The following is a 27,689-nucleotide window of genomic DNA, read 5'->3' as shown; positions in this document are numbered from 1 at the left end:
GTGAGTTGAGACCACGCCCTCCGGGCTCGCCCGCTGCTTCCTGCAGGCACGGCCGGGACGGGGCGGCAGCGGAGTACTGGGAGTGAGTGAGCGCGGGAGGGGGAGGGCTCTATGGGGCGGCAGCCGTGGGGTGATGAGGGGCTGGGGCGTAGAGCTGCGGGTGGCTGAATCTGGGGCTCCTTGTGGGGCTGTGTGACCGGTAGGGCAGGAGCCGAGGGTCCCCGTGGGGCTGGAGCCGGGGTTTTGTATGGGTCTGCGGCCTGTGGGTCGTGGGGTTTCCTGTGCCGTGGGTCTTAGTGGAGCTGGGGATCGCGGACCTCTGTGGGTCCGTGGGTCCTGAGGTTCCCAGCGCTGTGGGTGCCTATGGGTCTGTGGACTGAGGGTTACAATGGGATTAGGGTCCCGTGGGGTAGGAACCGGGGATCCCGGTAGGGCCTGGGAACTGTGGGTCCCGATGGGGCTGAGGTCTGCGGGTCACGGGCTGCGCAGTGTTGTGGGTCCTGGTGGGGCTGGGGACTGTGTGTTCCTGCGGGGCGGGAGGCCACGGATCTTGGGGGTCGCTGCGGGGCAGGAAGCTGTGGGACGCCCAGAGAGGTGGGGCAGGATCCAGGAGGGAGCGCGTGCGTTCGGGACGGCCGTCGGGACCCCAACCCCATGGCGTCACCCCGGCTCTGCTCCGCGGCCGTGAGGCCGCCGGAATCCAGGACAAAAAAAGCAGGGAATTGGTGAAGCGCCTGCCCTTATATGGCTCCGGCCACCCTCCGACGGGCTGCGGGCCTGGCAACTCGTTCCCCACGCAGAATTTCCCCGCTGCCTCAGTTTCTCCATCCGCGGGGCGCTGAGGGGGTGGGGGCACCCGGACGGTCGGGGGTCTGAGGTCAGAATTAAATCCCCCGGCGGAGGCTTTGGCAGCAGCGGGAAGGGGGGGCACGGCATCACCCCCCCGCCCCGTGACGTCGGCCCCGCGCCGTAATCCCGGAGTTGAGCGGATTATGGTGGCCGTGGGGCGAGCAGAGCTGTGGGTCGGAGAGCCCCAAACCGCCTGCGAGGACGGCTGCCCCACGGCCGTGCCCTCCCGGGGGGCACTGATCTGAGGGCGGTGGTGGAACGCGGCCATGCGGCACGGGAGGAGTCGAGGGAACCGGCCGGACCGGTTCGAGTCCCGTTTTGCGCCCGTTCCGGTGCCTGGGGGGAGGACCTCGACACCGGCGCGTGGACGTGGCTGAAGGTCACCGTCCAGCCTTTCCCTAGTGTCGTTGCCGTTGTTCCCGTTGTCCCCGCCCTGTCACCATTTCAACACTCTTCCTGCTCAGTGTTTGGGTTTTGGGTGGACTGCTGGCACTGGAGAGCAACAGGCAGTGACATTGAGTGGTGGCATGGAGAGCGTTGGCCATCAGGTCAATCCTGGGTTGTCCCATGCCATCAGTATTTCGGCAGCCTTCCTCCTTCGTGTTTGGGCTTTGGGTGCTACGGTGGCTTTGGTAGCATCCAATGGGACGTGGTGACATGGAGCAGGGTTCCCCATGGTAGTGGGGTGGTGAGCACCAGCCATCAGGTCAACCCTGCTGTGACCTTGTCCTTCACCCACAGAGCCTGGGGATGCCGGTGCCCACCCTCGGTGCGGGTCCAGATCCCGGCATGGAGGAGGAGGCATCGGGTGATGGCAAGGAGCCCTGGTTGGGCAACAGCAACAACAATGCAGCGCCAGCGGGGTGGCTGTGCCGGCGAGGTGAGGAGCCCTCGTACCTACAGCGTGTGCTGCTGGAGATTGTGGAGTCGGAGCGCACCTACGCCCGTGACCTGCGTGGCATTGTGGAGGTGAGCGAGCTGCAGGGTGGGCATCGTGGTACAAAGTCTGGTCACTTGGTGCCACTGAGTGTCCCTGTAGGGCTACCTGGGGAAGATAATTGATGCCCAAGAGCCGCCGCTGCGGCCGGAGCAGGTCAGCGCGCTCTTCGGGAACATTGAAGACATCTATGAGCTCAGCAGGTGAGTGGCTCCATGGTGGCACCAACACCTGCCATAAGGGGAATGCTCCAGTCACCCCTATGGTCACCTGCTGTTCTCTGCACCCAGCAATCTGCTGCAGAGCCTGGAGAGCTGTGCCTGTGACCCAGTGGCCGTGGCTGTCTGCTTCGTGACGCGGGTAAGGGAACGGGGGGATGCAGGGGGATGTGTGGGAATGGGGACGTAGCGCCCAGCTCTCACCACATTCCCACTGCCCGCAGAGCCAAGAGTTTGACATCTACACGCAGTACTGCAACAACTACCCCAAGTGAGTGGGTGCTCGAGGTCAATGGGGCTGGATGCTGTGGGGGCTGGGTGCTGTGGGATTGGGTGCCGTGGGGCTGAGCCCTCTCTGCGCCCTGCAGCTCAGTGGCAACGTTAAGTGAGTGCATGAGGAGCAAGCAGCAGGCACGTTTTTTCCGTGAGTGCCAGGAGGAGATGCGGCATGTGCTCCCACTGGGTGCCTACCTGTTGAAGCCGGTGCAGAGGATCCTCAAGTACCACCTGCTGCTCCAGGTGAGCACATGTGGCGCGGGTACTGGGCATGGCACAGGTACCTGGTGTGCTGGGAGCATGTAGCATGGCATTTGGCAAGGTGTGGGGCATGGCTGGAGCACCTGGCATGGCCCATTCTCGTGGCACAGCCAGACCCATCGTGGCTCATCTTCACTGGCACACTGTGTGGTGGGAGTTCATGGCATGGCACAGGCATCTGGCACAGTGTGGGACATGGTTTGCTCATTGTGGCATGTCTCCATGGCACAACTTTGGCACACTTTGATTCCATGGGTGCTTGACATGGCACATCTCCATGGCACGTGACCGTGGCACTTGGACTTGATGTGGCACGTGTCCATGGCACAACATGAGCATATTTTGTTGGTCTGGGCACTTGGTGTGGCACATCTCCTTGATGCAGCCTGGGCACATATCCATGATGGCACAGTACACCTCCATGATTCAAGATGGGCACCTTTGATAGCCTGTGCACTTGGTATAGCACGTCTCTGTGACACAACAAGGGTGCATTCCCATGACGTGTGTACCTACCACATTCCTGCAGGAGATCGCTAAGCACTTTGAGCACAAGTCGGGTGATGACTATGAGGTGGTGGTGGAGGCCATCGACACCATGACCTGTGTGGCCTGGTACATCAACGACATGAAGCGCAAGCATGAGCATGCCATCCGGCAGCAGGAGATCCAGTCCTTGCTGCTGCAGTGGAAGGGCCCCGACCTCACCACCTATGGAGAGCTGGTACTGGAAGGCTCCTTCCGTGCGCAGCGTGCCCGCAGTGAGCGTGCTGTCTTCCTCTTCGACAAGCTGCTCCTCATCACCAAGCGCCGTGGGGACCACTATGTCTACAAGAGCCACATCCCAGTGCGTGTCCGCAGCCAGTCTGGGGGACTTGGGGTGGGCAAAGTGGTACAAAGTTTGAGTACAGGTCCCAGGGTTGCGAATTGGCTCTGAGGGGTGGGCACAAAGGGTGGGGAAGGAGTCCCAGAGGTGGGCAGTGGGGTCCAAGGCTGGGCACAGGTCCTGGCAGTAGGTGTAGGGGTCAAGGGGGTGGATGTAGGAGTCCAGGGGGTGGGAACAGGGTCCCAATGGGATTATGGGGGTCTAGGATAGGCATGGGGTTCCTGGGGGTGACCATGGGTTCCAGGGTTGGGAAGTGGGCTCCAAGGAGTGGGTGTAGAGCATCCAGGTGGGCACAGGGGCCTTGGTAGTGAGCAATGGATTGCAAGGGATGAGCACTGGGGGCGTGGGGGTGGGTGCAAGGGTGCCAGGGTTTGGAACTGTGGTCCAAGGGGTGGGTTATGGGGTCCTGGAGGTTGGTAATGTGGTCCCAGGTGTGGACACTGAGAGCACGGGGGGATCATGAGGATTCTTGGATTGGGAACAGTTCCAAGGGGTGAGCAGTGGGGGTATGGGAGTAGATATGGGTGTCTCGGAATGGGCAGTGGGTTCAAGCAGTAGGCGTAGAGGGGGCACAGGTATCCCATGGATGTGGGCAGTGAAGTCCCAGAGGTGGACACTGAGGTCCTGGTGGCACGTATGGGTGGCACAGAGGTGGGCAGTAAGTTCAAGGAGTGGATGCTGAGGTCCTGAGCGGGGGCAGTGGGGTTCAAGGGGGGGCACAGGAGTCCTGGGGTGAGTATGGAGATTCTGGGGTGGGCATTGAGGGCATGGAGATGGACACAGTGTTGTTGACACTTTCTCCGCAGTGTGCCTCGCTGATGCTGATTGAGAGCACACGGGACTCGCTGTGCTTCAGCGTGGCACACTACAAGCACATCAAGCAGCAGTATGCCCTGCAGGTAGGGGACATGGGGCATATGGGGTGGGGGGTGGTGGGACTCCCTTCCCACCTAATGCTGCCATTGCCCCCACCCCAGGCTAAGAGTGCAGAGGAGAAGCGGGTATGGACACACCACATCAAGCGGCTCATCCTGGAGAACCATCATGCCATTGTGCCACAGAAGGTGAGGGCACACACCCTCGTGTCACCCCATTTATGTCTTGGTGGTGGGGACATCCTGTGGTGCCACCTTCTGCCACCGATTGACCCATGGCTTCTCCCCCCACCAGGCCAAGGAGGCCATCCTGGAGATGGACCTGTTCTGTGAGTGCTCCTATGTCCCCCGTTGTCCCCTTGTCTCTCGCTGTCCCCCATCATCTCCCATCATCCTCCTTGTCCCCACGCCCACCATTGTCCCCACTGTCTCCTTGTCCACCACTGTCCCCCCACTGACCCCATATCTGCACCGTCACCATTGTCTACCATTATTTCCATGTTCCCCACTGTCTTTATGTTTCTTATCATCCCCACTGACCTCTTGTCCCCATCATCCCCATGTCCCCCACCATCTCCACATCCGCCGTTGTCCTCTTATCCCCTATTGACCCTATATTCTTTTGCCCCTCATTGCCCCCATGTGCCAATCATTCCCCACTATCCCCATGTTACCTGCTGTCCCCTTGCCCCCCACTGTTCTCACACTCCCCTCATCACTCTGCTGTCCATGCAGACCCCCCCCGCCTGCCCCGCTGCAGCCCTGAGCACCTGCCCCGGAGCCACTCCTGCCAACCCTTAGAGCCACCACGCCATGGCCGGCGGCAGTCTGGTGAGTGTCCCCATGTCCCCATAGCCCTTGTGGTGATAGCACTGTGCTGATCTGTGTATCTTCCCCAAATGCTTTCCGACCCACCAGAGCCCTTCCAGTGTCGTGACCGTGCTGAGACGCTGCCGGACCGACTGCAGGGGCATGTGGGGCGCAGGCAGTCAGGTGCGGATGGGGATTGGGGATGGGTGGGGGACCTGGGGACAGTGCCACTGCAGCTCCGTGACACTACTGTGTGTCCCCACAGAGCCCGCCAAGCAGATCCTGCAGCAGCTGGGAAGGATGAAGGTAAAGCTGGGTGGTGGGGGACTGCCCCCCTTGGCAGCACCAAGTAGGTGCTGAGCCCTTGCCTCCCTCCCCACCACCCAGCATGCAGGCAGTGAGGGGACCCTCCTGGATGCTGGGGAACCCCTCCAGCCCCCTAGGAGCTGGGCTGAGGATGTCGTGGAGGAGGAAGAGGAAGAAGAGGAGCCTTTGCACAAGGACAGTCACGAGGATGGGGACAGGGACGAGAATGGGGACATGGGAGAGAAGCCCCAGGAGGAGCAGGTATCCTTTCCCTTGGGATGGCCCACATCACTTAAGGAGCACACTGCAAGTGTTGTGATCCTCACTGCTGCAGCTCCCTCAACCTTTCTTCTTGCAGGAGACCTGTGAGCGGCACCACGAGGCCACTGCCACCCCTGTGTCCCCTGTGTCCCCTCCGTGCCACGGGGAACATGAGGGGCTGGGGACCCCCACTTCCCCCTCTCCATCGGGATCCCTCCCACCAGCGGGGCTGCCTGACGAGGAGGAGCAGCACCCAGAGACAGGCACCGGGGAGGACCCACGGGCTCTCAGCAGTGAGGAGGAGGAGGAAGAGGAGGAGGAGGAAGGCCATGGGAGTGGCAGCATCCTGCCCCCCTCCGTGCTGGACCAGGCTAGCGTCATCGCTGAGCGCTTTGGCAGCAGCATGTCACGCCGTGGCAGCATGGTGCTGGATGGACGCAGCGGCAGCACCCTCAGCCTTGATGGGGTGACCCCTCCACAAGAAAACATGGAGTCCTGCAGCCCCCTGCCCTCCCCAGGCTCCCCCCAGGGCTGCCGGCGCCGCTCGCTGCTCTCCACCCAGGACCGGCTGCTGCTGCGTAAGATCCGCAGTTACTACGAGCACGCGGAGCACCAGGATGCTGGTTTCAGCATCCGGCGCCGCGAGAGCCTCTCCTACATCCCCAAAGGACTGGTGAGGAACTCGGTGTCCAGGATCAACAGCTGGCCTCCTCTGGAGCCGGGCAGCCCCAAAACTCCCACGGAGCCGGTGAGCCCCAAAGTCCTCCTGGAGCCAGGGAGCCCCAAAAGCTCCCCAGAACCAGGGAGCCCCAAAAGCTCCCCAGAACCAGTGAGCCCCAAAACGTCACTGGAACCAGCAAGTCCCCAAGTGTCACCGGTGCCGGATGGAGGAGTGTCACCTCCTGTATGCCGAGAGAATGGGCTGCCCGAGCCTTCTGCAGAACCTCTGCTCATCCTGGAGGAAGAGGAGGTGCCTCCCCCAGAGGTGCTGGCTCTAGGGGCTCCCCCTCGACGTCTCACCAGCAGGGTGTACCAGCTGGCGCGCCAATACAGCCTGCGCATCAAGAGTCGACGCCGTGCCGTCATTGCACCGGGGGACAATGCCTCTCACACCCCAGAACCGGGTGGGATGCGACGGGGGACCGCAGGCGTCGTCCCGCTACTGCCATCCAGCTCTCACCCTGCTCCTTCCACTCCAGGTGTACCAAAGCTGCCGGTGTCACCCAGGGATGGCATCACCATCCCAGCCCCACGCAGCCCACGCAGCCCACCCAGCCCCAGTGGCACTGCTGAAGCCTTCTCCTGGCCAGATGTCCGGGAGCTGCGTGCCCGTTTTGGAGCCCCACGGCCCCCACCGGTGACACGCAGCCGCTCTGCGCCTGAGGGGCCAGAGCGTGGGGGGAGACCAGCAGCCAAAGAGCAGCAGGGTGGGGGCCGCAGCCGCAGCGCTGAGGCAGGCACTGGGACCCCAAAAGTGCCGCGTGGCAATGAGCACCAGCATGCTGCGGGGCTGTGGGTGACGGCGCAGGCACCTCTGGGCCCCGGGGGGCAGCGGGTGCTGGTGTTGGAGCGGTTGCCCCCCACCATCGCTGCTGAGCCCCCAGCCTATGTGCAGATCCGCTCCCCCACCACCCGGGAGAAGATCTGCCTGAAGGCAGTGGTGGAGCGCTGCAAGGCTTACCAGGCCTCCGAGGAGTACCGGCAGCGCTGTGCCCAAGGCCAGGCTGAGGCACCCGAGCCCCCCCGGCACGGCCTCGTCAGGGACCTGCGGCAGAAGTTTCAGACCCTTGACACTGCCAGCTAGGGAGGGCGGCCAGGAGATGGGGCAGCCCATGGACCACCAGGAGATGGGACAGTCTATGAACCCCTGGGAGATGGAGCACCCCGTAGACCACTGGAAGATGGGGCATCCTATGCACCACCAGGAGATTGTAGGCACCTTGCACCATCAGCAGATGGGACATCCCACAGACAACCCTTCTCCTCAGCTCACTCAGACCAAAGGGTACCCAGCTGACTTGGGAGAAGTTGTACTCAATGGACCCCATGAAGGGGCATACAATGGAACCCAGCTTGCTCAGGAAATAGAGCACCCCATGATGGACCACTGGGAATTGGGATGTCCCTTGACCACCAGGAACTGGGACTCCCTACCACCAGCAGCAGTGGGACTCCATGAACCTTTTGTTTCCCCAGGATAAGGGGGACCTCGTGGACCATCAGGAGAGGAACCGCCCCATAGGCCAATACATGAAAGTGACCACGGTCCCCCACCCTACTTCCCAGAAGGGCCCTCACATTGCACAGCCCTGGGCCACCTTGCTTTGACATCTTTATTACAAAAAAAACCCAAACCAAACCCAAAGTTCTCCCTGCCCGCACACTCCCCCCGGAGACAAGTGGTGCCCCCCACCCACAGCAAGGGGCCAAGCATTTGGGGAGGTCGTGCTCTTCGTGCTCTTTGGTTGGTGCCCATGGGGCTGAGGGCACGCTGGTAGGACGGGGGGGTGGGAGGGCTTATGGCTTAGAAAAGGGGGTGGGGGGCCAGGATGTGCCCACGTGGAGTGGGTGCATGTGCATGCATGCGGGGCCACGCGAGTGCAAACACACACAGGTGTGTTCCCCAGGGGGGTGGGGGATGTGAGCACACTCGTGTGCGTATCTGTGCGTGCGCCTCCACTGAGGTGCGTGCATGCCCTGAAGCATGGAGATGTGTGTATATATATAAATATAAATATCTATAAATATATATATATATACACGTGCGCACTTGCGTACGTGCTGGGCTGCCCCCCCCCCCCCCCTTGTTATTTCTTCTTGGGGAAGAAGCTGAAGCGCTTCTCCTTGTCCCGTCGGGGCTCAGGGGGGGCGTGGGGTGGGGGCAGGCTGCGCGCCTTGGCCGGCAGGTTCTGACAGGAGGTGATGGCCATGTGCAGCCCCTGCAGCCACGTCTGCATCTCCTCCTGGAGGGGCATGGGGCTGTTGGCACCCCATGGCCCTGGGGGTCGCCCCACGGCTTGACCCGGGAGCGCCAAGACACCCAGTGTCCCCGCTGGGCACCTCTGCTCACCCCAGTGTCCCGTGGCCATGCTATGTCCCCCCAGGTACCACCGTGTCCCTCTTGGGTATTTCTAATCAATGTCCCATGGTCACTTTATGTCCCACTAGGCATCAGTGAACACCACCAAGTCCCACTCGGGCACCTCTGGTTACCCCAGCATCCCCTAGGCACCACTGGCCAGCCCTTATCGATTTGGGCCCCTCCAGCCACCCTCATGTCCCATGGCCCACCTGTGTCACCCATCGCCCCAGCATATTCCTCTGCACACCTCTCACCATGCTCACATCCCACAGCTGCCCTATGTCTCTCTGAGCAGCACTATGTACCTCTATACACCTCTGATCACCCCAATGCCCTCTGGCTACCACTAGCCAACACAATATTCCCCTGGATGTTACTAACCATCTTTTGTCCTCTTGAGTACCGTTGGCTACACCAATGTCCCATGGCTGCCCTTACGTCCCCTTGGGTATCGCAGGTCACCTCCGCATACCCCTTTGGCCACCCTAATGTCCCCTTAGGTGCTGCTGGTCATGCCAAGATCCCTCTGGCCACCCTCCAGCCCTCCCACTGTGGAGAACCTTTACTTGCTTGGGCACCTCTGGCCACCTCAATGTCCCCTGGCCACCCCATTCTTTGTCCCCTTGGCCACCCCAACATCCTGTTGGCCACCCAATGCCCCCAGGACACCCCTCACCTCATCCTTGCCATGGAAGAGCCACTCGCTGCCATTGCTGAGCCTGGGGGCAGAGCACAGCTGGTGGTGAGACATCTGCCACCCTGTGGCTCACCGCGCCAATGCCATGCCATGACACCACCATGCCGTACAGTGCCACAATCGTGCTGTATATTGCCATAACCATGCAGCTCCACGCCATAACCATGCAGCTCCATGCCATAACCACATCGGACCATACCTGAGCGCAAAGACGTGCTTCTTCTTCTTGTAGCCAGCAGCCACCTGGCAGCGTGCGTTGCGCAGCCCCAGGGGCTCCTCACCCTGGCAGGGCACCCCCAGTGCCCGGCTTTTGGCATCCTTGAAGAAGGCAAGCTCCTCACCCCGCAGCACGCAGTACCGCGTGCTCCACGACCTGTGGGCAGCTCCGTCACAACTGGGCCACCTCCGCAGCCATGGGTGGCCACTGTGCTGTGCCTACCTGTTGGATGCACGCTTGGTGGCCGCCTCCAGGTCGTGCTTGCGGCCCAGGTAGCCCTCCAGCTGAACGTGGGCAGGCTGGGCAGGCAATGTGGCTACCTCTTCCCGTGGTGCTATGGGCTCCTCCTCGGGCACTATCAGCTGTTGCAAAGCAACAGCCACGTCACTGCCCATCCCCACTGCTGTCACCTCCCAGAAAGCCACCACCCATGGGGCCTCCCCATTGTGCCATCCCCAGTGGGGACACGTGAAACACAGGTACCAATGTTGGGGATGGCCACCCCACGCTTGGTGACGCATGGGAGCTGGCAGCCATTGGGAGCCACCACGGCATGGGACCTCTGAATATGGTGCCAGTGCTTGGGGACAGTGGCACGCGGTGGATGAAATGCTCAGGGTGAGGCTTTGGGAAGAAGCATGGTTGGATCCGGAGCATGGCAATTGTATCCTTCACATGGTGGTGGTCTCAGGCCTTTGCTGGAGATGGCAGCAGTGAGCCACGGGGAGTGCCTGTGGGGTGTCCCACCAAAGGGAACAGGATACAGGAGGCTGTCCCCAGGTGACTGTCCCCAGGGAGGACAAGCTTAGTGTCCCCAAGCTTGCAGGAAGCAGTCTTGTCCCAAATCAGGCAGACCCTGTTCCCAAGGAGATAGAAGTTCTTCCCAAGCAGCAGAAGTAATCTTGTCCCCCAATAGAAACTTGGGGATCCCTGTCCCCAGAAGTGATCTTGTCCCCAAGGAGCCAGAAGATGTCCCCAGAGAGCCAGATGTTCCCAAGCGGGCAGGAGAGGCAGTAGGGTTTGTTGTCCCCAAGCAGGCAGAACAATCAGAAAGCAACTCCTGTCCCCAAGCAGGCAGCAAGGAGCAGAGAGAGTGGCAGCAAGCATGAAGTGGCAGCACAGAGGGTGACAATGCCAGAGGGTGGCAGTGCCTTGTGGGGTGACAATGACTTTTGGGGTGATGTCCCCATGAGGTTATGATGCCCCTTGGGGTGATGATGCTCCATAGGGTGATGTCTTCCAGGGTGACACCCCCATGGGGTTACAATGTCCCATAGGGAGACATGGAGTGACGATGCAGCACAGGGCGATGACATCTTGCAGGGTAATCCCCAGAGGTTGGTGATACCTCCAGGCATCGATGATGCCTCATAGGGTGACATCCTTATGGGGTGACGATGCCTTGCAGGGTAGTCAATGCCTTGCAGATCAGTGATGTCCCTTGAGGTGATGATGCCCATGGGGCGATATCCCCTTGGGGTGACCATGCTCCAAGGACACAAAGGAGGGAACCAACACAGGCACATCCAGCCAGAAGCACCATCACCACGTGCCCTTGTCCCCAAGAAGCCAGTTGTCCCTTCCAAGCCAGGACAGAGCCAGCTTGAACAGCTAGGTGCCATGTGGTGGTGGCCATGCGGTGTCTCTGTGACTTGGGGGTTACTCCTGGGACAAATGCCAGTAGGGATCTGTCTGCTCCAGAGTGTTTGGCTCTGTCTCTGCCCTGTGCACCCATGGGTGCCAGCCTCTGCCAACCACCCTGAGCCCCCCCCGGGCTCCCATCCATGGGACGCACTCTGGCAAAGGTACTGCCCTTGTGCCTGCCTGATGATTGGGGTCATTCAAAATTTATTCAATTCAATGCAAGCAACAGCCAAAGGGCTGGAGGTACGGGTTGTGTCTGTTCCTGCTGCAGGATGGGAGGGAGAGTGTAAAGGGACAGGGACCAAGGGCTATCTGCAGGGACATGTCCAGGGGCAGCAGTTGGCATGGTGGGGCCGTGGGGTCCCTGGTTCTGGGGAAGGAGAAAGCTAAAAGGCAGAACTGACCGGCTGGGGTCCATCGACAGCAGGTGGAGAGATTTCCTGAGGGATCACTCCCTTCCTCTTCTCCTCCTCCTCCTCAGACCTGCAGATGGAGATGGTGCTCAGCATCCCAAAGGATGGAGGTGGGAATAGAGGGAACCCCCAAAATCAGTATAGCAGTGGATTTGGGAGTCAGGGGCATGAACCTGGGGCTTTTGTGCTTTCTTCCAAGAATTAAAAGCCCCAGAAAAGAGCAGTGCTGTGGGTCAGCTGCTTTGCTTGCATGGCTTTTGCTCAGAAAAGGTGTATTGCTAAAAATTCCCTGCTTCAAGGGAAGGTGCTGTCATTTAGAGACATGGGAACTACACCCCTTACCCTGCCTTTAGCTCCACATCCAGATCCAGATGATGTTCAGGAGCAGTGTCGTGCACCACATCCTTCTCCTGCAGTGTCCGTCCACCCATGAGCTCCAGCTGCCAGGGAAGAGGATATGGAAATCAGTGGGAATCCAGCCATGTCCTCTTGCCACCCAAAGGGCCACCAACTCACCGTCGTCAGCTTCCTCAGGGCAGCGATGCGCTCCTCCCACGTGGCTGTGGACTTCTCAAAGGCTTCGTGTCGTTTCAGCAACTTCTCCACCGCATCCACCGTCTGCCCATAGTCGCTGCTGGCCAGGTATGGCTCCTGTGCCATCAGCCACGACTCAGCCACTGAGGCATCCCGGGAGAACTGGCACACCTCCAGCACTGCGGGAAAGGGACAGCATTCAGCCCCCCAGCAGGGGGACCCCAAAAACCGCACAGCCGACCCAAACCCCATCACCGCACTCACACAGCTGCAGCCGGTCCCACCGCTGCTGCCACATCTCCATCATGGCCTTCCTCCTGTCCAGCAGCTCCATCAGCTTTGCTTTGATCTGCAAGAGGTGGCTGTCATGAGGAGGTCCTTTCCTACTGTCTCCCCACCCCGAGGGGCTGTTACCCACCTCAGGTGACTCCCGGTGTTTGCGCTGCAGCAGCTTCTTGCCTAGTTCAATGCAGGCAGCAAAGCTCTTGTCACGGGCATCTATCTCAGCGCGGATGCCTTGGTGGTACTTCATGAGCAGCTCCACCGAGGAAACGTCCCTGGGGGGAGAGGTTGGGAATGGAGTTGTTGAGGATATGGCATTGTCAGGGATATGGAGATGTCAGGGGGGTGGAAACATGAGGCATGGAGATGCTGGGGATACAGAACGTCAAGGGGATGGAAGTGTTGAGGATGGAGCTGTTGGGAGTGACAGTGTTGGGAAACATAGATTTTGTGGGTCAAAGATTTGAGGGGATGGAGAAGAGGAGCAGAGATGTTGGGGATGGAGGTATAGGAGGTTGGAGTTGGTTGGATGGAGACAGCGGGGAATGAAGATGTTGTGGGATGGAGATAGACACGTCAAGAGATGGAGATGAGGGCTAGAGATGTTGCGCATGGAGACGTCAGAGGACAGATATGTAAGGGGAAGAGATTTGGGAGAAGAGATGGAGATGGAGGATGGAGATGTTGGAAATGGTGGTGCTGAGAGTTGATGGAGATGTTGAGGTTGTGCTTACTGGTGAGCAGGGAAGTGGGACCCCCACCCATCTGCACCTACCTGGGTTTCTCCTGCGTCTGGATCTGCCGCACAGTGTTCTCCATCCAGGAGAGCAGGTCACGTGCCATGCTGAAGAAGCGGAACTTGTCGGCTGTGTCCACCAGCTGCGCCCGGCGTCCGCTGCATGCTTCCAGCAGTGCCTGCAGTGCCCGTGCCACCTCCTGCTCCTGCTGCTGGATGCTGACTGCCTTCTCCCCAGCATAGGCAGTCTGCAGGCGAGCTGCCACCTCTCGAAACTGCTGCACCTGCCCCTCCAGCAGCTGGAGGTCACGCTCAAAGGCGCTGTGCATGCGATGGAAAGCCTCCACTGAACCTGAGTCATCACCCAGGTCCTGGGGCAGCTCCTGGTGGCGGGCAGCAATGAGGGCCAGCAGCTCAGAGCCATCATAGAAGTACTTGTGCAGATCATAGGAGGTGGCCAGCAATTGCATGCGTGTGTCAATCAGCTCCAGGAGGTCAGCCCAGCTCTCATTCAGACCGTCTTTCCACTCAGCTATGGTGGCAGCCTCGGTGTGCCCCGCATCGATGAGGTCCTCGATGGCCAGGTTGACCTGGTCCACACGTTCCTGTCCTATGCTGCCTGTTTCCCGTGCAAACTCCCGAAACTTATCCCTCAGCATCTGAGGTGGGAAAGAAAAGATGGGTTCACCACCCAAAAATGACCCACTGTCATCATCTCCATCATCACCATCACTACCCTCTCCGATGCAATCATCACCATCATCTCCATCACCACTAACATCTCCATCATCATCTCCATCTCCACCACCATCTCACCATCACCGTCTCACCATCTCGGCATCTCACCACCATCACCATCTCCAATTCCAACTCCATGTTCAGCTCCATCTCCACTGCTGTCTCCATCTTCCCTATCGCCATCACTTTCATCACCATCTCCTCTACCATCTCCATCACCACCACCACCATCACTGACTCTACCTCCATCGCCACCATCACCATTTTCATCTTCATCACCACCTCCCCCACCATGCACATGCCAGTGGGCTCACCGTGACATGGTCCAGGTCCTGCCCCAGCTCCTGGGAGGAGGCTGCCACATCACGCTCAGCAATCCACTGCTCCAGGTCCTCCACCTCACGCTTCAGCTGGAAGAGGTGGCACATGTTCTCCAAGCGCCGCCGGCGCTCCTCGGCCGCCTCCTTCAGTCCCGCGTAATACTTGTCCACCTGGCCCTGCAGCCGGATGATCTGCTCCCTGCGTGGCCCCAGGCACACAGACATCTCAGTTTGCACCCAAACCTGCTGGTCTTGCCATGTCTCAGGGCTTTTTTTCAGAAGGACCCCCCACAGATGGGCTCCCCACATTCCTCCACTGCTACCACTCAGGTCAGTGAGTGTCACTGAAGTGTCATCTCATCCGGGCACTGCAGCCATGGGGCTGTCCCCAGGATGGGGACATGGATGGTTACACTTACCCCTCAGGGTGGCCAGCAGAGAGCAGCTGCTGAGCCCTCCCCGCCAGCTCCTTGATGGTCTGCCCATAGTCCTCAATGGAGCGTTGCTGCCTCACGTGTCTCTTCAGCATCACCAAACCACTTTCCTCGTCCTGCAGCAGGAAGGGCACCAATGAAAAGTCAGTATATGGCATAGCCAAGAGATGGTGGCCAGGGTTCAACCCTAGTGCCCACCCTGTGGAATTGTCCCACCTCCCTCCAGTGCAGAAGGAAGCAATGGTGGGCTCATCATGGCACGGTGTGGTATGCAATGGATGGCACGGAATGCAATGTAACGGCACATGATGGCATGTGATAGGATACTGCATGTTGGGATGGGATGGCATATCATGGCATGTGTTAGTGTGTAAAGGCACACACAGCATGGGGTTGGACAGTGTAATTGCATGGTATAGGATGCCATGGCATGGCATGAAAAGGCATATAATGGCATTGGATGCTATGACATGGCAAGGCATAGCGTGGCATGGGATGACTTCTGATGGCACAAGATGACCTGTAACAACATGGTGATGGTGTGGCATGGGATGATGTGTGATGGCATGGCATAGTGTGCCAATCATGGCAGTACATGGGACAGCACGCAGTAGCACAGCATGATATTCCAAAGACCGCAAATGATGGCACAGCATGGCATGACATGACTCTAGAGTCATCTCACGGTACAGGATATTGTGTAATGGCATAGCATGGTGTGGGATGGCATGGCAAGGTGTGGACGGTATGGCACGGCATGGGATGGCATGTATTGACAGGGGACGGATAGATGGCACACAATGACACACACCACGAGATGGCATGTCCTGGCACAGCATGGCACGATATGGCATGGGATGGGGCATAACAACACAGGACGGCATGTAGGACACTGCATGGCACGGAGTCCCCAGAAGACACTGGCAAACAATGCAGAGCCACCCTCACCTTCGGCTTCTCCTCATCTCCCATGAAAAGCTCCTGCTCGCTGACCCACATCTCAGCCTCGCCAGCATCCAGGTAGTACTGTTGGGCCTCGCTGGCCTCCTGCAGCCTCTGCTGTCGAGCAGCCACTTCTTCCCTCAGCGCCTCCCACTGTGCCCGCAACTCCCGTGCCCTCTCCGCCAGCTCCGGGCAGGATCCTTCAGCAGCCGCCTCACCACGTTCCAGCACCTCGGCCAGGCGGGGGGCATGGCCTTGCAGCTCCTTCTGAAGAGTCTGCAGTGGGGTCAGGGTCTTAGGGGCTGTGTGTGGTACCGTACCTCCCTGGGTAGGTCAGTGGGTGCCATGGCGGCATACTCACCTCATTCCTCTTGGCCAAACGCTGCACGCTCTGGAGGTTGGTGCCGTGCTCAGTTGACCTGGCCCATAGCATCCTCTCCTGCACCCATAACTGAGGACAAGAGCATCTGCTCAGCAATGTATGCCCCTAGCCTTGCAGCCCCAGCCCTGCAGCCCCCTCTGCCACCATGGTGCTCACCATCTCGTCCTCCAGGTCCCTCCCCAGCTGGTACATCGCCTTGGAAGTTTCCAGCTCCTTCCTCTTCTTCTCCAGAGGCTTCAGCAGGTCAAGGAATCGCTGCTGGAGCTTCTCCTCCTGCCCATCAGGCTCTGGTGTGACCCCAGCAAGTGGTGCTTTCAGTTCCACCAGCTCCTCCTGTCGTGCCGCCACCTGCTCCTCCAGCCGCTGGGAGGGGAACGCCATCAGGTCCCATGCCTGAGGTCATTCCTAATGCCAGAACACCCCATCCCCATGCCACGCACCGTCAGCTTCTTGAGCAGTAAGTTGGCCCCGGTGAGGTCCTTGGCACGCTCCGTGCTTTGCAGCTCGCCTTCTACCTGCCCCAGCCAGCGCTCCAGATCACTGTAGCTCTGGGCATACAGCTCAGTGCGGTTGGCCTCAAAGAGCTGCTGGCCCTTCTCCGTGGCAGCGCCGTGTAGCCCATTCCACAGCGCCTGCAGCTCGTCCAGCCGCCGGCCCACCACTGCACCGTACTGTGGTTTGCAGCTTGCCAGCTCCATGCCCTCCTATTGGCACAGTGATGAGCTCAGTGAGCACCATATCCCCAGGCCATGGCACATAGCCATCTCGCCTCCCCGGGACTCACCACTTTGATCTTCTCCAGCCATGCCTCATTGGCTGCCAGCTCTGCCATAAAGGCTTGGTGCTTCTGCCACTTGCCATGCAGACCACGTGCATCTCCATAGGATGCATCCTGCACCGTTAGCATCTTCTCGTCTACCCAAGCAGTGAGCTGCAGGCAGGGTGAGTGTGTTACGGCTCGGCCATGGGCACCCCACTGTGCCACCAACCGTGCTGCTCACCCACCTCTCGGCAGCTCTGCAGGAAGCTCTGCAGCTTGTGGTTGTCCTGCAGCAAGCCCGCTGCTTCCTCTGCCTTGGCCACATTCGCCTTGTGCCTGGCATGGGGACACAAGCACAGACATCACCCCACTGCCACACCACAGTGCTGCCCATCGGCCCCTTGCTGACTCACCGCTCCTGCAGGGCCTGGTTCTTCTCACTAATCTTCTCAGAGAAGATATTTCCCTCTGCCACGAGCTTGGAGCCACTGGTCACCACACTAGGGACTTTTTCAGCGCTGCTCTCCATGGAGGCACGGAAATCCTCAAAACGGCGTAGGGCAGCTGTGGAACCCTCCAGTGTGGGGGGTAACTCCAGGTGGGCCAGTGTGTACTCCTAGAGGGCACAGGGGGCTCAGCATCTTATCAGGGCTCTATCAGTCCTCCCCTGTGATGGAGCCCCATTGGGGCTCTCCATTGCAAGGACCCAACCCCAAGAGCATGAACTCAATCTCAAGAGCATGGCACAATCACACCCTGGATGCTTTCCACTTCTTGAACCCAACCCCAAATGCATGGCACAACCATGCTGTGGGTGCTCTCTGCTGCATGGATCCAAGCCCAAAGAGCATGGCACAGTCTGAGCGCTCTCCATCACATGGACCCCACCTTACGTGCACAGCACAACCATGCCTTGAGTGTGGATCCAATCTCAAGCACACAAACCTAACTGCAAGAGCATGGCACAGCTGTGCCCTGGGTGTTCTCTACCACACATCCCCACGTCCCTCACCCACCTGGTTGGTGAGGAGAATCTCAGCCTGTTTGGCATCGCGCAGGAACTCCTGGAAGCCCAAGCACTGGGCAAGGAAGCGCTGCCGGGCATCCCACATCTTGTGCAGGGCTCCCCAGCCTGCCTCCACACCCCGCAGCCGCTCCCGCAGCTGCTCATACTCAGGGTCCTCCTGATTGCTTGTCACCCGCTTGCCTGCCTCCAGCAGCGCCGTGAAGGCAGCTGCGTGCCCCTCGGCATCCTCACGGGCAGCCGCATGCTTCCGCAGCAGCTCTTCTGCCTCACCCACCGAAGTCGGCACCTCTTCAGTGGCTGCCACGGCTTTCTGTGCCCTGAAGAGCCACGCTTGGAAGTCATCCAGGTCCTGCAGGAAACTCTGCAGCTGCCCCACTTCTCCCAGCGCAGCTGCTCGGTCCCGCAGGGCACCCTGCAGCCCATCCATGGCATCCTGCGCCCCTGCCAGCCGCCTTGCCGTGTCCTCGGCCAACTCAGGGCGCTCCTGGGCCAGGAGGGTGGCTTGCGGACGCAAGGCATCCAGGCGGCTCTCGGCCGCTGTCAGCTCACGTTCAATGCCGTACAGCTTGCGCTGGGTGGCCAGGAGGCCAGCCAGGTCATGGCCAAGCTCCCGCGTGGACTCCACCACCCGCGTCTTGCTCAGCAGCCAGGCGCGCGTCTCCTCGCACTCCAGTTGGAAGCTGAGCAGGTTGAGCGCCGAGCCCACTGCTGCACGCCGCTGGGACACCAGCTCCCGAAAACGGTCCCACCTGCATGGCCAAGAGGGTCAAGGTGGGGGGCACGGTGGGGTGAGGAGCCCTTGCTGCTCCGGGACCTACCTCTCATTGAGCTGCTGCTGGCACTGCCGGACCTGTGGGCTGTGTGGGTGGCCGCTCTCCAGCAGACCGTCAGCGGAGCGGTTGACAGCATCAATTTGAGAAGCCACACCAGCCATTTTCTGCTCCAGCCCATCCAGCCTGTGGGAAGTCAGGCTGAGAACGGGCTGCATCTTGTGACACTGCACCAAGAACTAGCCACAGCTTATTGCGTGGGGCTGAGAACTGGCTGCAGACTGTGACACTGTGCTGCGGACTGCTCAGAGCTTGTGACATCGGGCTATGAATTGACCAAATCTCATGGCACTAGGCTGAGAACTTGCCAGAGCTCATGGCACTGGGATGAGAATTGGTCAGATCTCGTGACATCAAGCTGAGAACTGGCTAGCACTCATGACACCAGGCTGAGAACTGGCCACATCTCTTGACACTGGGCTGAATACCAGAGAGAACTCACAGCACCTGGCTGAGAACTGGCCAGAGCTCATGATAGCAAGTGGCAGCTCATCCATACCCTACCTGTGCTTCACCACATCCAGCTCCTCCAGCGTGTTGGGCACCTCCAGCTTCTCCAGCCACCGCTCCTTGGCGCCCATCCAGAGCTGGCAGGCTTCACTCTCTCCAAAAACAGTGTAGAGGTTGAGGGCATCCTGCAGCCTTCGGCCACGCGTCTTGGCCAGCGTGCTCACCTCGTGGTGCAGCTCCTGCAATGCTGCCAGGCGGTTGTGCGCCTCGGGGCCAGCCCGCAGCTCTGGTGGGAAGCCCTCTGCTTGGTGACCCAAGCGCTCCAGGAGATGCTGGGCAGCCGCCAGCTCCTCCAGCAGCTCCTGGTGCTCCCGCAGCAGTGCCTGCGTGTGGACTTCATCGTGACCCAGCTCCTCGCTGGCCGCTCGCTGCCGAGCCTCCGCCAGAACCTCTGCCAGTTCTTCAGCCTCTGCCTGGAACTGGAAGAAGCCCTCGGCCTCCCGCAGCCCACGGCGGCGGAAGGTCACCAGCTCCTGCAGCTGGTCCCATAGTACCCGCACGGCAGCTGCCCGGTCCCGCAGCCGCCCAGCATCACGCCCTGCTGCTGCCAGCTGCTCAGCCATCACCAGTGCCTTCTCCAGTCGGGCTCCCTGTGCCTCCAGCTCAGCCTCCAGTGCAGTGTGACGACGTCGCAGCAGCAGCACACCTGCCAGGTCTTTGCCGTAGTCCAGCGCTGAGTAGATCTGCTCCTGTTCCTTGATCCAGCTCTCTGCCTCGTCCAGCTCCTGCAGACACTGCCAGACAGCCCGGGACTGCTCCAGCAGGGCTTTACGCCTCGCCGCCAGCGCCTGCAGCTCCTGCCGGCACATCTCCAGGTGGTTCACACGGTCTCGGATCACTCTGGGGTCACAGGGACGGTAGCCTGGCCAGAGAGCAGCAGGGGCATGCATTAGTGGGGCTCCTAAGGTGTGCTGCAGGAAGCATCCTGGTTCACTCAACCCTGAAGACACTTGTGCATGCACCTCTGGAGCAACTCCACCTTTAGAGGACTCAACTATTGGTACACTCAAAAACTGAAGAACCTTGGAACACCCAAAAACTGGAGTACCCACCCTTGGAGAACTCAACCCTTTGACTGCCCATCCCTTGGAGTGCCCAATCAGTAGACACACTTGGAGCACCCACCTCTGGAGCAACCCGACCTCTGGGGGACCCAAACCCTTGAGTACCCTCCCTTTGAATGCCAAACCATTGGAGCATCCAACCATTAGAGATCTTTGGAGTGCCCAATCATTGGAGCACCCACCCTTAGAAAATCCAACACTTAGAGTACCCAACCACTGGAGACCCTTGGAGCACCCAACCTTTGGAGAACCCAACCCTTAGAAACCCTCAGGAAACCCAACCCTGATGCACCCAACCCACAGAATGCCCAACCCTTGGAACCCCCAAAACTTTGGAGCATCCAACCCCTGGAGCACTCCCAACCCCTTGGAGCACACCTACCCTCAGCATCAGCAAATCGGAGGGCAGCAGCACTGATAGCCCGCACCTTCTCTGCCTGCAGTGCCATGTCACCTTCCAGCAGCCGGTGGGTCTCCAGAAGCTCCTCCACCTCAAGGAGGTGCTTCCCACATTCGGACGAGGCCAGCTGCACCTGTGATATACCTGGAGGTCAATTGCAGGCTACGAGCAGGTGGTGAGCACTCCAGCACCAACATTATCTCTGTGATGCATTCACCCAACCATGGATGCATCTCCTGCACCCATCACTTCCTGGCATAATGTGGGGCCGGTAGCTGCACACTCCAAGCACCACATCTTTCTCCAGAACCCAAACACCCCATAACCACCTCTGACTCCCCAAGAAGCCCCACTGATCCCCTGTGTGGTGGGACCAAGGCACCATACTCATGCTGACTCCGAATCTCTTGCATCCACCTGCAGCTCACCTTGACCTCATCCATCCAGTTGATGCTGTGCAGCATCTCCTGAAAGAGGTGCTGAAGGGTGAGGTTCATCTCGAGGCGCTGGCGCCGGTTGCGCAGCAGCTCCTGGAGCTGCTCCCAGAGCCTCAGGATGTTGTCCTTGCGCCCCCTGATGCGTTTGATGTCGTGGTAGCCCTCCCTCTCCAGCTCCTTCGCCACTGCATCGATGGCCTGCACCCGTTCCTTGTAGGCAGCTGTGTCTGTCTCAATGGCCTCGTGTTTTTTCTTGGCTGCCTCCACTGCTGTCAGGTCTTGGCCAAAGTTATCCTGCTGGGAGCAAAGCCAGCAGTGAGGCAATGTCGGGGTGCCCCAATCCCCACAGTGGTGCTTGCTGGCCCCACCTGTGCCACCAGGCGTTGGTTCTCACTCAGCCAGGCCTCCCGCATGGCTGCTTTGCGGTCAAAGCGCCGTGCCAGCTGCTCCAGCTTCTCCTGCCGGATGAGTTCATTGCGCAGCGCCAACTCCCGCTCGTGCTCCGCTTTCTCCAGCTTCTCCCATGCCTGGGAAAAGGCAGAGTTGGGTGGTGGGACACATGTTCCGCATCCCACTGTCCATGCCTTGCTCTGCTGGTGAGTCCCAGTGTGCCACAAGGGTGGGGGAATATCGATGCGGAAACACAATCTGCTCCTAGATGGATCCACACTGCACTGCACTGATGGACTTAATCCAACACAAGATGGACCCAATCCACCTTAGGATGAAGCCCAAGTGCCCCAAGACCTTAACTGCCCCAAAGGTAGACCCAACTTCAACTCCACCTGCTCCAGGAGGAAATTCAAATGACCCAAGTTCTTAATTAAGATGAACCTAACCTGCCCCAAGATGGGCCCACACTTTTTTTAAGATGAAGCCCAAATTCCCCAGGACCTGGACAACTCCAATATTGGTCCAACCTGCCCCAACATGGACCCAAAATGCCCTAGGACTTAACTGCTCCAGGGTGGACCCAACTTGACCCAGGTGCACAAACACCCAAGATGGACACAACCTGCAACAAGGTGGACCTCACCTGGCCCAAGAGCCTAAATGCTATAGGATGGACTGAAAATGCTCCAGAATGGACACAATATGCCCCAAGACCAAGCCCAAATGCCACAAGACCTGAACTGCTCCAACACAGACCCTATCTACCCCAAGATCTGAAATGCCCTCAGACAGACCCAAACTACCTGAAGTTCACACATGCCGAGAGGAACCCAACCTACCCCAAGGTGGACACAGTCAGACTCAAGGGCCTAAATTACCCCACAGTGGACCCAATACACCATGTGCCTCCATACCCGGTTGATGTCACAGACCAGACGCCCCTCTTGTGGTGTGTAGACACGCTGGTTGTTGGCTCGCATCCGAGACTGGATGGTGAAGAGCAGCACCTCCAGGTTGCCCTTCTCCTGAAACCTGAGCCAGCGAGAGCTCAGCCTGTGGCATCCACAGGTGCTCAACACGGGCAGGAGGTGTGGGAGAAATGCTTACTTGGGTGGCTTCTCCACCGTGCGGTAGGTGCTGAAGGCCTGCAGCTGGTGCTGCACACCAGCCAGTGAGTTAGCGAAGCTGCGGCTGTTGAGGGAGATGATGGTCTGCTCGATCCAGGTAAGCAGGTTGGAGGCCAAGCCCCCATAGCCCTCGATCATCCGCTTGGTCTCCTTGGCATGCTCAATGACCTATGGCACAGCCAGAAGTGAGCACGGGACATCCTGGCACTCTCCAGTGCCATGCCATGCCATGCCATCCCAACTCATCACCATTCTGACCTTGCCCAGCCTCCTGCCCTTCACCTCCAGTTTCTTCATCTCGGAGAAGTAATGGTAGAAGGCCACCACATAGGTGATGATGGACTTCTCATCGGGGTTCTCCGTGAACACATCTGTGCAGTGGCAGAGAGGTGTCAGCCCCAACCAGCACAATGGGGTACCACCATCCCACGGTGTTGATGGGTCCCCACATTCACATCCCACGCAGAGCCACCTCTGGGGTTGTTCCACTTCTATCCCTCCATGGGTATGTCCCAAGGGGGGGGGGAAATGAGGCAGGTGGACTCACCTTCAGGGTCAAGGAGTGGGGTGATGCCCAGGTGCCGCTCGGCCACGCTGAAGGCATGCTCCAGATTGTGCCGGGCGTTGGACTTGGTCAGAGTTTTGAAGTCAAACAGCTCAGGCCTGGGGACAGAGAGCACAGAGACATGTTGACACAGCTGATACCGCTGACACTGTACCTATGCCAGCGGCTGTGCCATGAACCTGTGCTTGTGGATGAGGGCGTTGAAGGCCAGTCCGTCCTTCCAGCTGGAGGTGAAGTTGGTGACATTCACGTGAGGGTAGCTACGGTGAAGAAACAAAGGGGTCACCATCACCCTCTGTGCACCCCTGGGCCCCAAGGCCACTGAATCCACCTCCACCTACCCTGCTGTCTTCATTTGGCACCAGAGCAGCAGCGCGTCCCTGGGCGAGCGTGTCTCTGGACCCTCCTTCATCTCCTTGATGACATCTTGCACCTGTGGGACAGATTGACAACCCAAGATGGTGGAATATGGCTCCTGCTGGGGCACTGAGTCTGTGGGTGCCACCTGCCCACGGTACCTGGAAGCGGAGGATGATGGTCCAGATGAGGCCAAGGATGAGGCGGTGGTTGCCGTCCACAATGTCATGGGAGCCCATGTTCTCCAGGTGCACCTGCTTCTCCTTCAGGAACTGCAGTGCCTTATCCACGTTCTCCAGGCAGTGGATGCGCATCCGGCCCTTGGTGGGCTTGGGCTGGGGCACAAAAGCACTCAGTGTCCTGCCCTCACTGCCTGGCATGCCCTGCCCTGCCCAGGGACCCCCACTGCCATGCCCAGCAGTCAGGGCGCAGCACAAGGGGTGGCTTGGCATGGAATGCTATGGCTCAGGATGGCACGGGGTGATAGTATAGCAGGGAATGTGAATGTAACACTGTGGTATGGAATGATGAGGCATGAGATGGCATGGCATGGGTTGGCATGGCATAGGATGGCATGGTACAGCATAAGATGGGATAGCAAAGGATGGCATGGCATGGGATTATACAGCGTGGAACAACACAGGATAGTATGGAAGAACATGGTATGGCATAGGATGGCATGGCATAGGATGAGATGGCATGGAAGGGCATGGAATGGCACAAGGTATGGGATGGCAGGGAAAGGTATAGCATAGGACAGCATGGCATGGCATGGCATAGCATGGTATATCATAGAGTGAGATGGCACCAGATGACACAAGATGGGATGGCATGGGATGTGATAGAGTGGAATGGCGTGAGATAGCACAGGAGGAAACAGATCACTGTGGTATGGAACAGCATGGGATGGGATGGCATGGCACAGCATAACACGGAATGAGACTGCACACACAGCATGGGATGTCATGGCACGTGATGGTATGGGACGGAACAGCATGGGTTGAGAAGGCATGGCGCAGCTATGCAACAGCACAGCAAGGCACATCACAGCACAGCAGGGCGTGAGATGGCACAGGATGGACCCCAGGGTTTCTATCAGGAGGACACTCATACCAGCATCTCTTTGGATAGCACCTCCAGCAGTTTGATGAGCATCCGCCCGTCCCGGAGGTCCAAGTAGAGGTCGGAGATGCGGCAGGTGACGCAAGCCAAGTGCAGGTTCACCCACTTGGTGAAAGTCTTCTTCTGCACTGCCTCCCGCTCATCTGCAACGGGGGAGCAACCACAGTGACACCATCTCCAACTCATAGTGTCAGGGACTCCAGCGATCCAAACCCAGCCCCATACCTGCCAGCGCTTTGATGCGGGAGCGCTCAAAGAGTCGCGCTGAACTGTTGTCGTTGTCCAACTCATCGTCGGAGGCATCCCAGTGGCTGTAGGACTGCTGCAGCTCCAGATGGTCATAGTCATTCTCGGAGGTCATGGTCCCGGTGTCCCGCGGCTGTGTGGCCGGCGGCTACGGGGAAAGGACCCTCGTTGGGTGATGCGGGCACAGGCATGACCGCCCCGCTGTGCTGTAGGATTTGCGGCTAAGACCTGCCGCTTAATCAGCTCAGCGGGATTTAGCGTTGCTCCCAGGTGTTTGGGTGCTCCCCACGGCTGTCACCCCATATGGGTCCCACAGCATCCATGGGTGGCACCCAAAGGGACTGGCACTGACACACGCCTGCGCCGGAGGGGCTTTACGCAGACAGCAGGCAACAGCTGCTGGTTCAGGGGGGACAGGGAGGGGACGACCGCCCTCAGGGACATTTGAGCCACAGATAGGACCAGCCGGTATCTAAAAATGCTGCCAGCAGCTGCCGGCCGCCCTGGGGCCCCTGAAGGGTGTGAGGAGCCAGGCTGGGGGCTGTCACCTCCAGCACCCAAAATCCTCACACCTTCTTTGTGCTATGGGGTTTGCCCAGTTGGGACTCAGCACCTGTGGATGTATGGCACACTGAGGTGTCCCCCATGGGGCGACCCCAAGGGCTGTGAGGGTTTCGGGGGGAAAAAACCTGCGCGCAGGGGGGGTTATCGGGGCCAGCCAGGCTGGGCTGGGTGCTGTGCTGTGCCCTAATCTTAGTGGTGCATGTGTGAATGAGGCTAGGGAGGGGTGTACATGCAGAGCATGCAGGAGCAGAGCACACAGCATCCTAGCACTGTGCCAGACAGTACCTCAAAAACACTCCAACCGTGGGGAATCCCATATGTGGGAACCCTCCCACACGTGCTGCTGAGCAGTGCCATGCCTCTGCGCCTGCCATGCCAGCGGGCAGCCAGCATCCTCCTGCTCCTCCCCAGTGCTGGCAAGGCCCCCAACGTGCCGCCAGTGCACACTGACAGCGTAGGGAGCGCCGACCCTTCAAATCTGCCTCTGCCACCACCAGGAAAACACAGAGCCCAGTGGGGTCACAGTGTAGGGCATCCCACTTGCCCCCTGCTGCCTTCCCAGTCTGCTGCTCAGTGCCGTGAATCAGCACTTCCCTGGGCTGGCATTGAGCTGCCACCACAGTGCCCACACTGTGCCCGGTGATCCCACCGCTTGGTGCCCTGAGCCCCTGCCACCCTCTGTGGGTATCCCGGACAGGGGTACAGGAGAACAGCAGCGTATGGGATCCCCATTCACCCCAAAAGAGTGAGTCTATGGGGTGCCAACACTCAGCATCACCCCAAATCTCCATGACCAAAGTGGGTTCAGAGCACTGCTGTGGGAGGAGGGTTGGCACTGTGTCCATTAGTGGCACAGCATGGCATGGCACAGAATGGCATGGCATGGCACAGAATGGCATGGCACGGCACGGTATGGCACGGCACGGCACAGCTCCCCGGGGCCCCACAATACCTGTCCCTGTCCCGCTGTCCCTGCAGTCGCCCGCCGGTGGCACACACACGTGCTGCCACGCTGCGTGCATTGCCAGCTATAAATAGGCCTGGGCTCAGCCCCGCTCTCTCTCTAGAGCGGGGGGCACCCACAACCCAGTAGACCCATATGAGACCCCAAAACTCCGCAGCAACATCCCACAGTGGGGCTGTTCACTGTGGCACCGAACCCAGCACAGCAGCGGCGAGCATGGAGAAAAACACCCCACTCTGAGCGAAACCGAACCCAAAGGATTGGGACACCTCGATCGGGGCACCTCAAATGGCAGCACCCCACGCTGGAACACCCTACACTGGGGCACCCCGCATCGGGACGCCCCACATCGGGGCACCCCATGGCTGCATCCTCCCCCAAGGACACCGAGCGGAACCCCACCCCCCGTTGGGTGTCCCCAGGGCGCTCGGGGACGTCCATCCCCACCGCCCCCTCGGTCGTCCCCCCGCCCCCCGGTGCCGCACTCACCTGCGCGGGGCGGCGGCGGTTGCGGGAGGGCGAAGGGCGGCGAGTGCGGGCGCGGAGCGGGGCGGGGGGAGCGGAGCCGCCGGGCGCCGCGCTATAAATACCATTATCGGAGCGCGCAGGGACATTCCTGCCCGGGGCCCGGCGCTGCCCGCCCCGATAGCCCCGCTCCCCCCCAGGGCCGGGCGGAGGCGGGCGGGGACGCGGTGCCGCCCCGCAATGCAGCACAGCGGCCCCCCCCGGCCAGCGCCGCCGGTACCGGGAGCGCCGGCAGGGTGGAGCGGGGCGGGGGGAGAGGGGAGGAAGCGGGGTGAGGAGCATTCCCAGTTAGTGATGGGTGACCACAGCCGGTCCTAGGTGTCCCCCAGTTAGGACGAAGTGAGCCCCCAATAGCTTTGTGCGTCTCCCAGTTAGTGCTGGCTGCCCCCAGTTGGCCCTACTTACCCATACGGCTGGGGAGTCACAGTTAATCCTATGATTCCTCCCAGTTAGCGCTGGGTGTCCCCTCCTATAGCATTGGTTACCCCCTCATTTAGCACTGGGTGCTCCTAAGTACTGCTGGGTGCCCCTAATTAGTCTTAGGTGAACCCCTCAGTTAGTGTTGCCCCCCAATAGCCTTGGGAGTGCTAAGTGCCCCCAGTTGATACTGGGTGACCCCACTTTGTCCTGGGTGCCCCCAGTTAACCATGGGTGACTCCCCACTTAGCTCTGACCGACACACATTGGCCTTAGGTTCC

At 59.8% G+C, this 27,689-nt stretch overlaps 2 protein-coding genes across 3 annotated transcripts; one reads left to right on the top strand and one right to left on the bottom strand.

The window, feature by feature from the left end:
- Positions 1 to 5: 5 nt before the first annotated feature.
- Positions 6 to 8,038, top strand: PLEKHG3 (pleckstrin homology and RhoGEF domain containing G3). The gene is made up of 15 exons (XM_052696334.1): positions 6 to 82; positions 1,591 to 1,818; positions 1,889 to 1,989; positions 2,077 to 2,146; positions 2,229 to 2,275; positions 2,373 to 2,523; positions 3,071 to 3,388; positions 4,234 to 4,326; positions 4,405 to 4,491; positions 4,598 to 4,631; positions 5,038 to 5,133; positions 5,221 to 5,295; positions 5,378 to 5,418; positions 5,500 to 5,679; positions 5,777 to 8,038. The coding sequence occupies exons 2-15, from the start codon at positions 1,600 to 1,602 to the stop codon at positions 7,481 to 7,483; spliced, it is 3,219 nt and encodes a 1,072-aa protein (XP_052552294.1). The 5' UTR covers positions 6 to 82; positions 1,591 to 1,599; the 3' UTR covers positions 7,484 to 8,038.
- A 130-nt stretch (positions 8,039 to 8,168) lies between these two features.
- On the bottom strand, positions 8,169 to 27,100 carry SPTB (spectrin beta, erythrocytic). Of its 2 annotated transcripts, none has more exons than XM_052696320.1 (35): positions 26,956 to 27,100; positions 24,918 to 25,086; positions 24,684 to 24,835; positions 23,732 to 23,905; positions 23,555 to 23,646; positions 23,393 to 23,473; positions 23,196 to 23,311; positions 22,907 to 23,019; positions 22,629 to 22,816; positions 22,436 to 22,553; positions 21,497 to 21,655; positions 21,120 to 21,425; positions 20,674 to 20,824; positions 19,222 to 20,089; positions 18,706 to 18,843; positions 17,877 to 18,636; positions 17,274 to 17,476; positions 17,106 to 17,196; positions 16,885 to 17,031; positions 16,541 to 16,804; positions 16,257 to 16,463; positions 16,080 to 16,169; positions 15,725 to 15,994; positions 14,762 to 14,892; positions 14,337 to 14,541; positions 13,324 to 13,943; positions 12,685 to 12,823; positions 12,531 to 12,615; positions 12,249 to 12,445; positions 12,075 to 12,172; positions 11,724 to 11,802; positions 9,898 to 10,037; positions 9,658 to 9,831; positions 9,438 to 9,480; positions 8,169 to 8,642 (listed from the first exon to the last, which is right to left on the bottom strand). In XM_052696320.1, the coding sequence occupies exons 2-35, from the start codon at positions 25,051 to 25,053 to the stop codon at positions 8,487 to 8,489; spliced, it is 6,891 nt and encodes a 2,296-aa protein (XP_052552280.1). In that variant the 5' UTR covers positions 25,054 to 25,086; positions 26,956 to 27,100; the 3' UTR covers positions 8,169 to 8,486. The 2 variants fall into 2 exon arrangements, with proteins under 2 accessions (XP_052552280.1, XP_052552281.1); XM_052696321.1 differs by having other exon boundaries at positions 21,120 to 21,422.
- Between the last annotated feature and the right edge of the window lie 589 nt (positions 27,101 to 27,689).

Source organism: Tympanuchus pallidicinctus, unplaced genomic scaffold, assembly GCF_026119805.1.
Source record: "Tympanuchus pallidicinctus isolate F22 unplaced genomic scaffold, pur_lepc_1.0 scaffold3, whole genome shotgun sequence".
Lineage (NCBI taxonomy): Eukaryota > Metazoa > Chordata > Aves > Galliformes > Phasianidae > Tympanuchus > Tympanuchus pallidicinctus.
Note: the sequence above shows the minus strand (reverse complement) of the source record. Positions and strands in the feature narration are given on the sequence as shown.

Excerpts from the sequence above, each read along its gene's own strand:
- SPTB (XM_052696320.1), bottom strand. The coding sequence starts at position 25,053 with ATGACCTCCGAGAATGACTATGACCATCTGGAGCTGCAGCAGTCCTAC. Across the intron at positions 23,906-24,683 it reads TGCTATCCAAAGAGATGCTG|CCCAAGCCCACCAAGGGCCG; the intron begins GTATGAGTGTCC and ends TTTGTGCCCCAG. Across the intron at positions 23,474-23,554 it reads TGCCAAATGAAGACAGCAGG|CTACCCTCACGTGAATGTCA; the intron begins GTAGGTGGAGGT and ends TCTTCACCGTAG.
- PLEKHG3 (XM_052696334.1), top strand. The coding sequence starts at position 1,600 with ATGCCGGTGCCCACCCTCGGTGCGGGTCCAGATCCCGGCATGGAGGAG. Across the intron at positions 2,276-2,372 it reads TACTGCAACAACTACCCCAA|CTCAGTGGCAACGTTAAGTG; the intron begins GTGAGTGGGTGC and ends TGCGCCCTGCAG. Across the intron at positions 2,524-3,070 it reads AGTACCACCTGCTGCTCCAG|GAGATCGCTAAGCACTTTGA; the intron begins GTGAGCACATGT and ends ACATTCCTGCAG.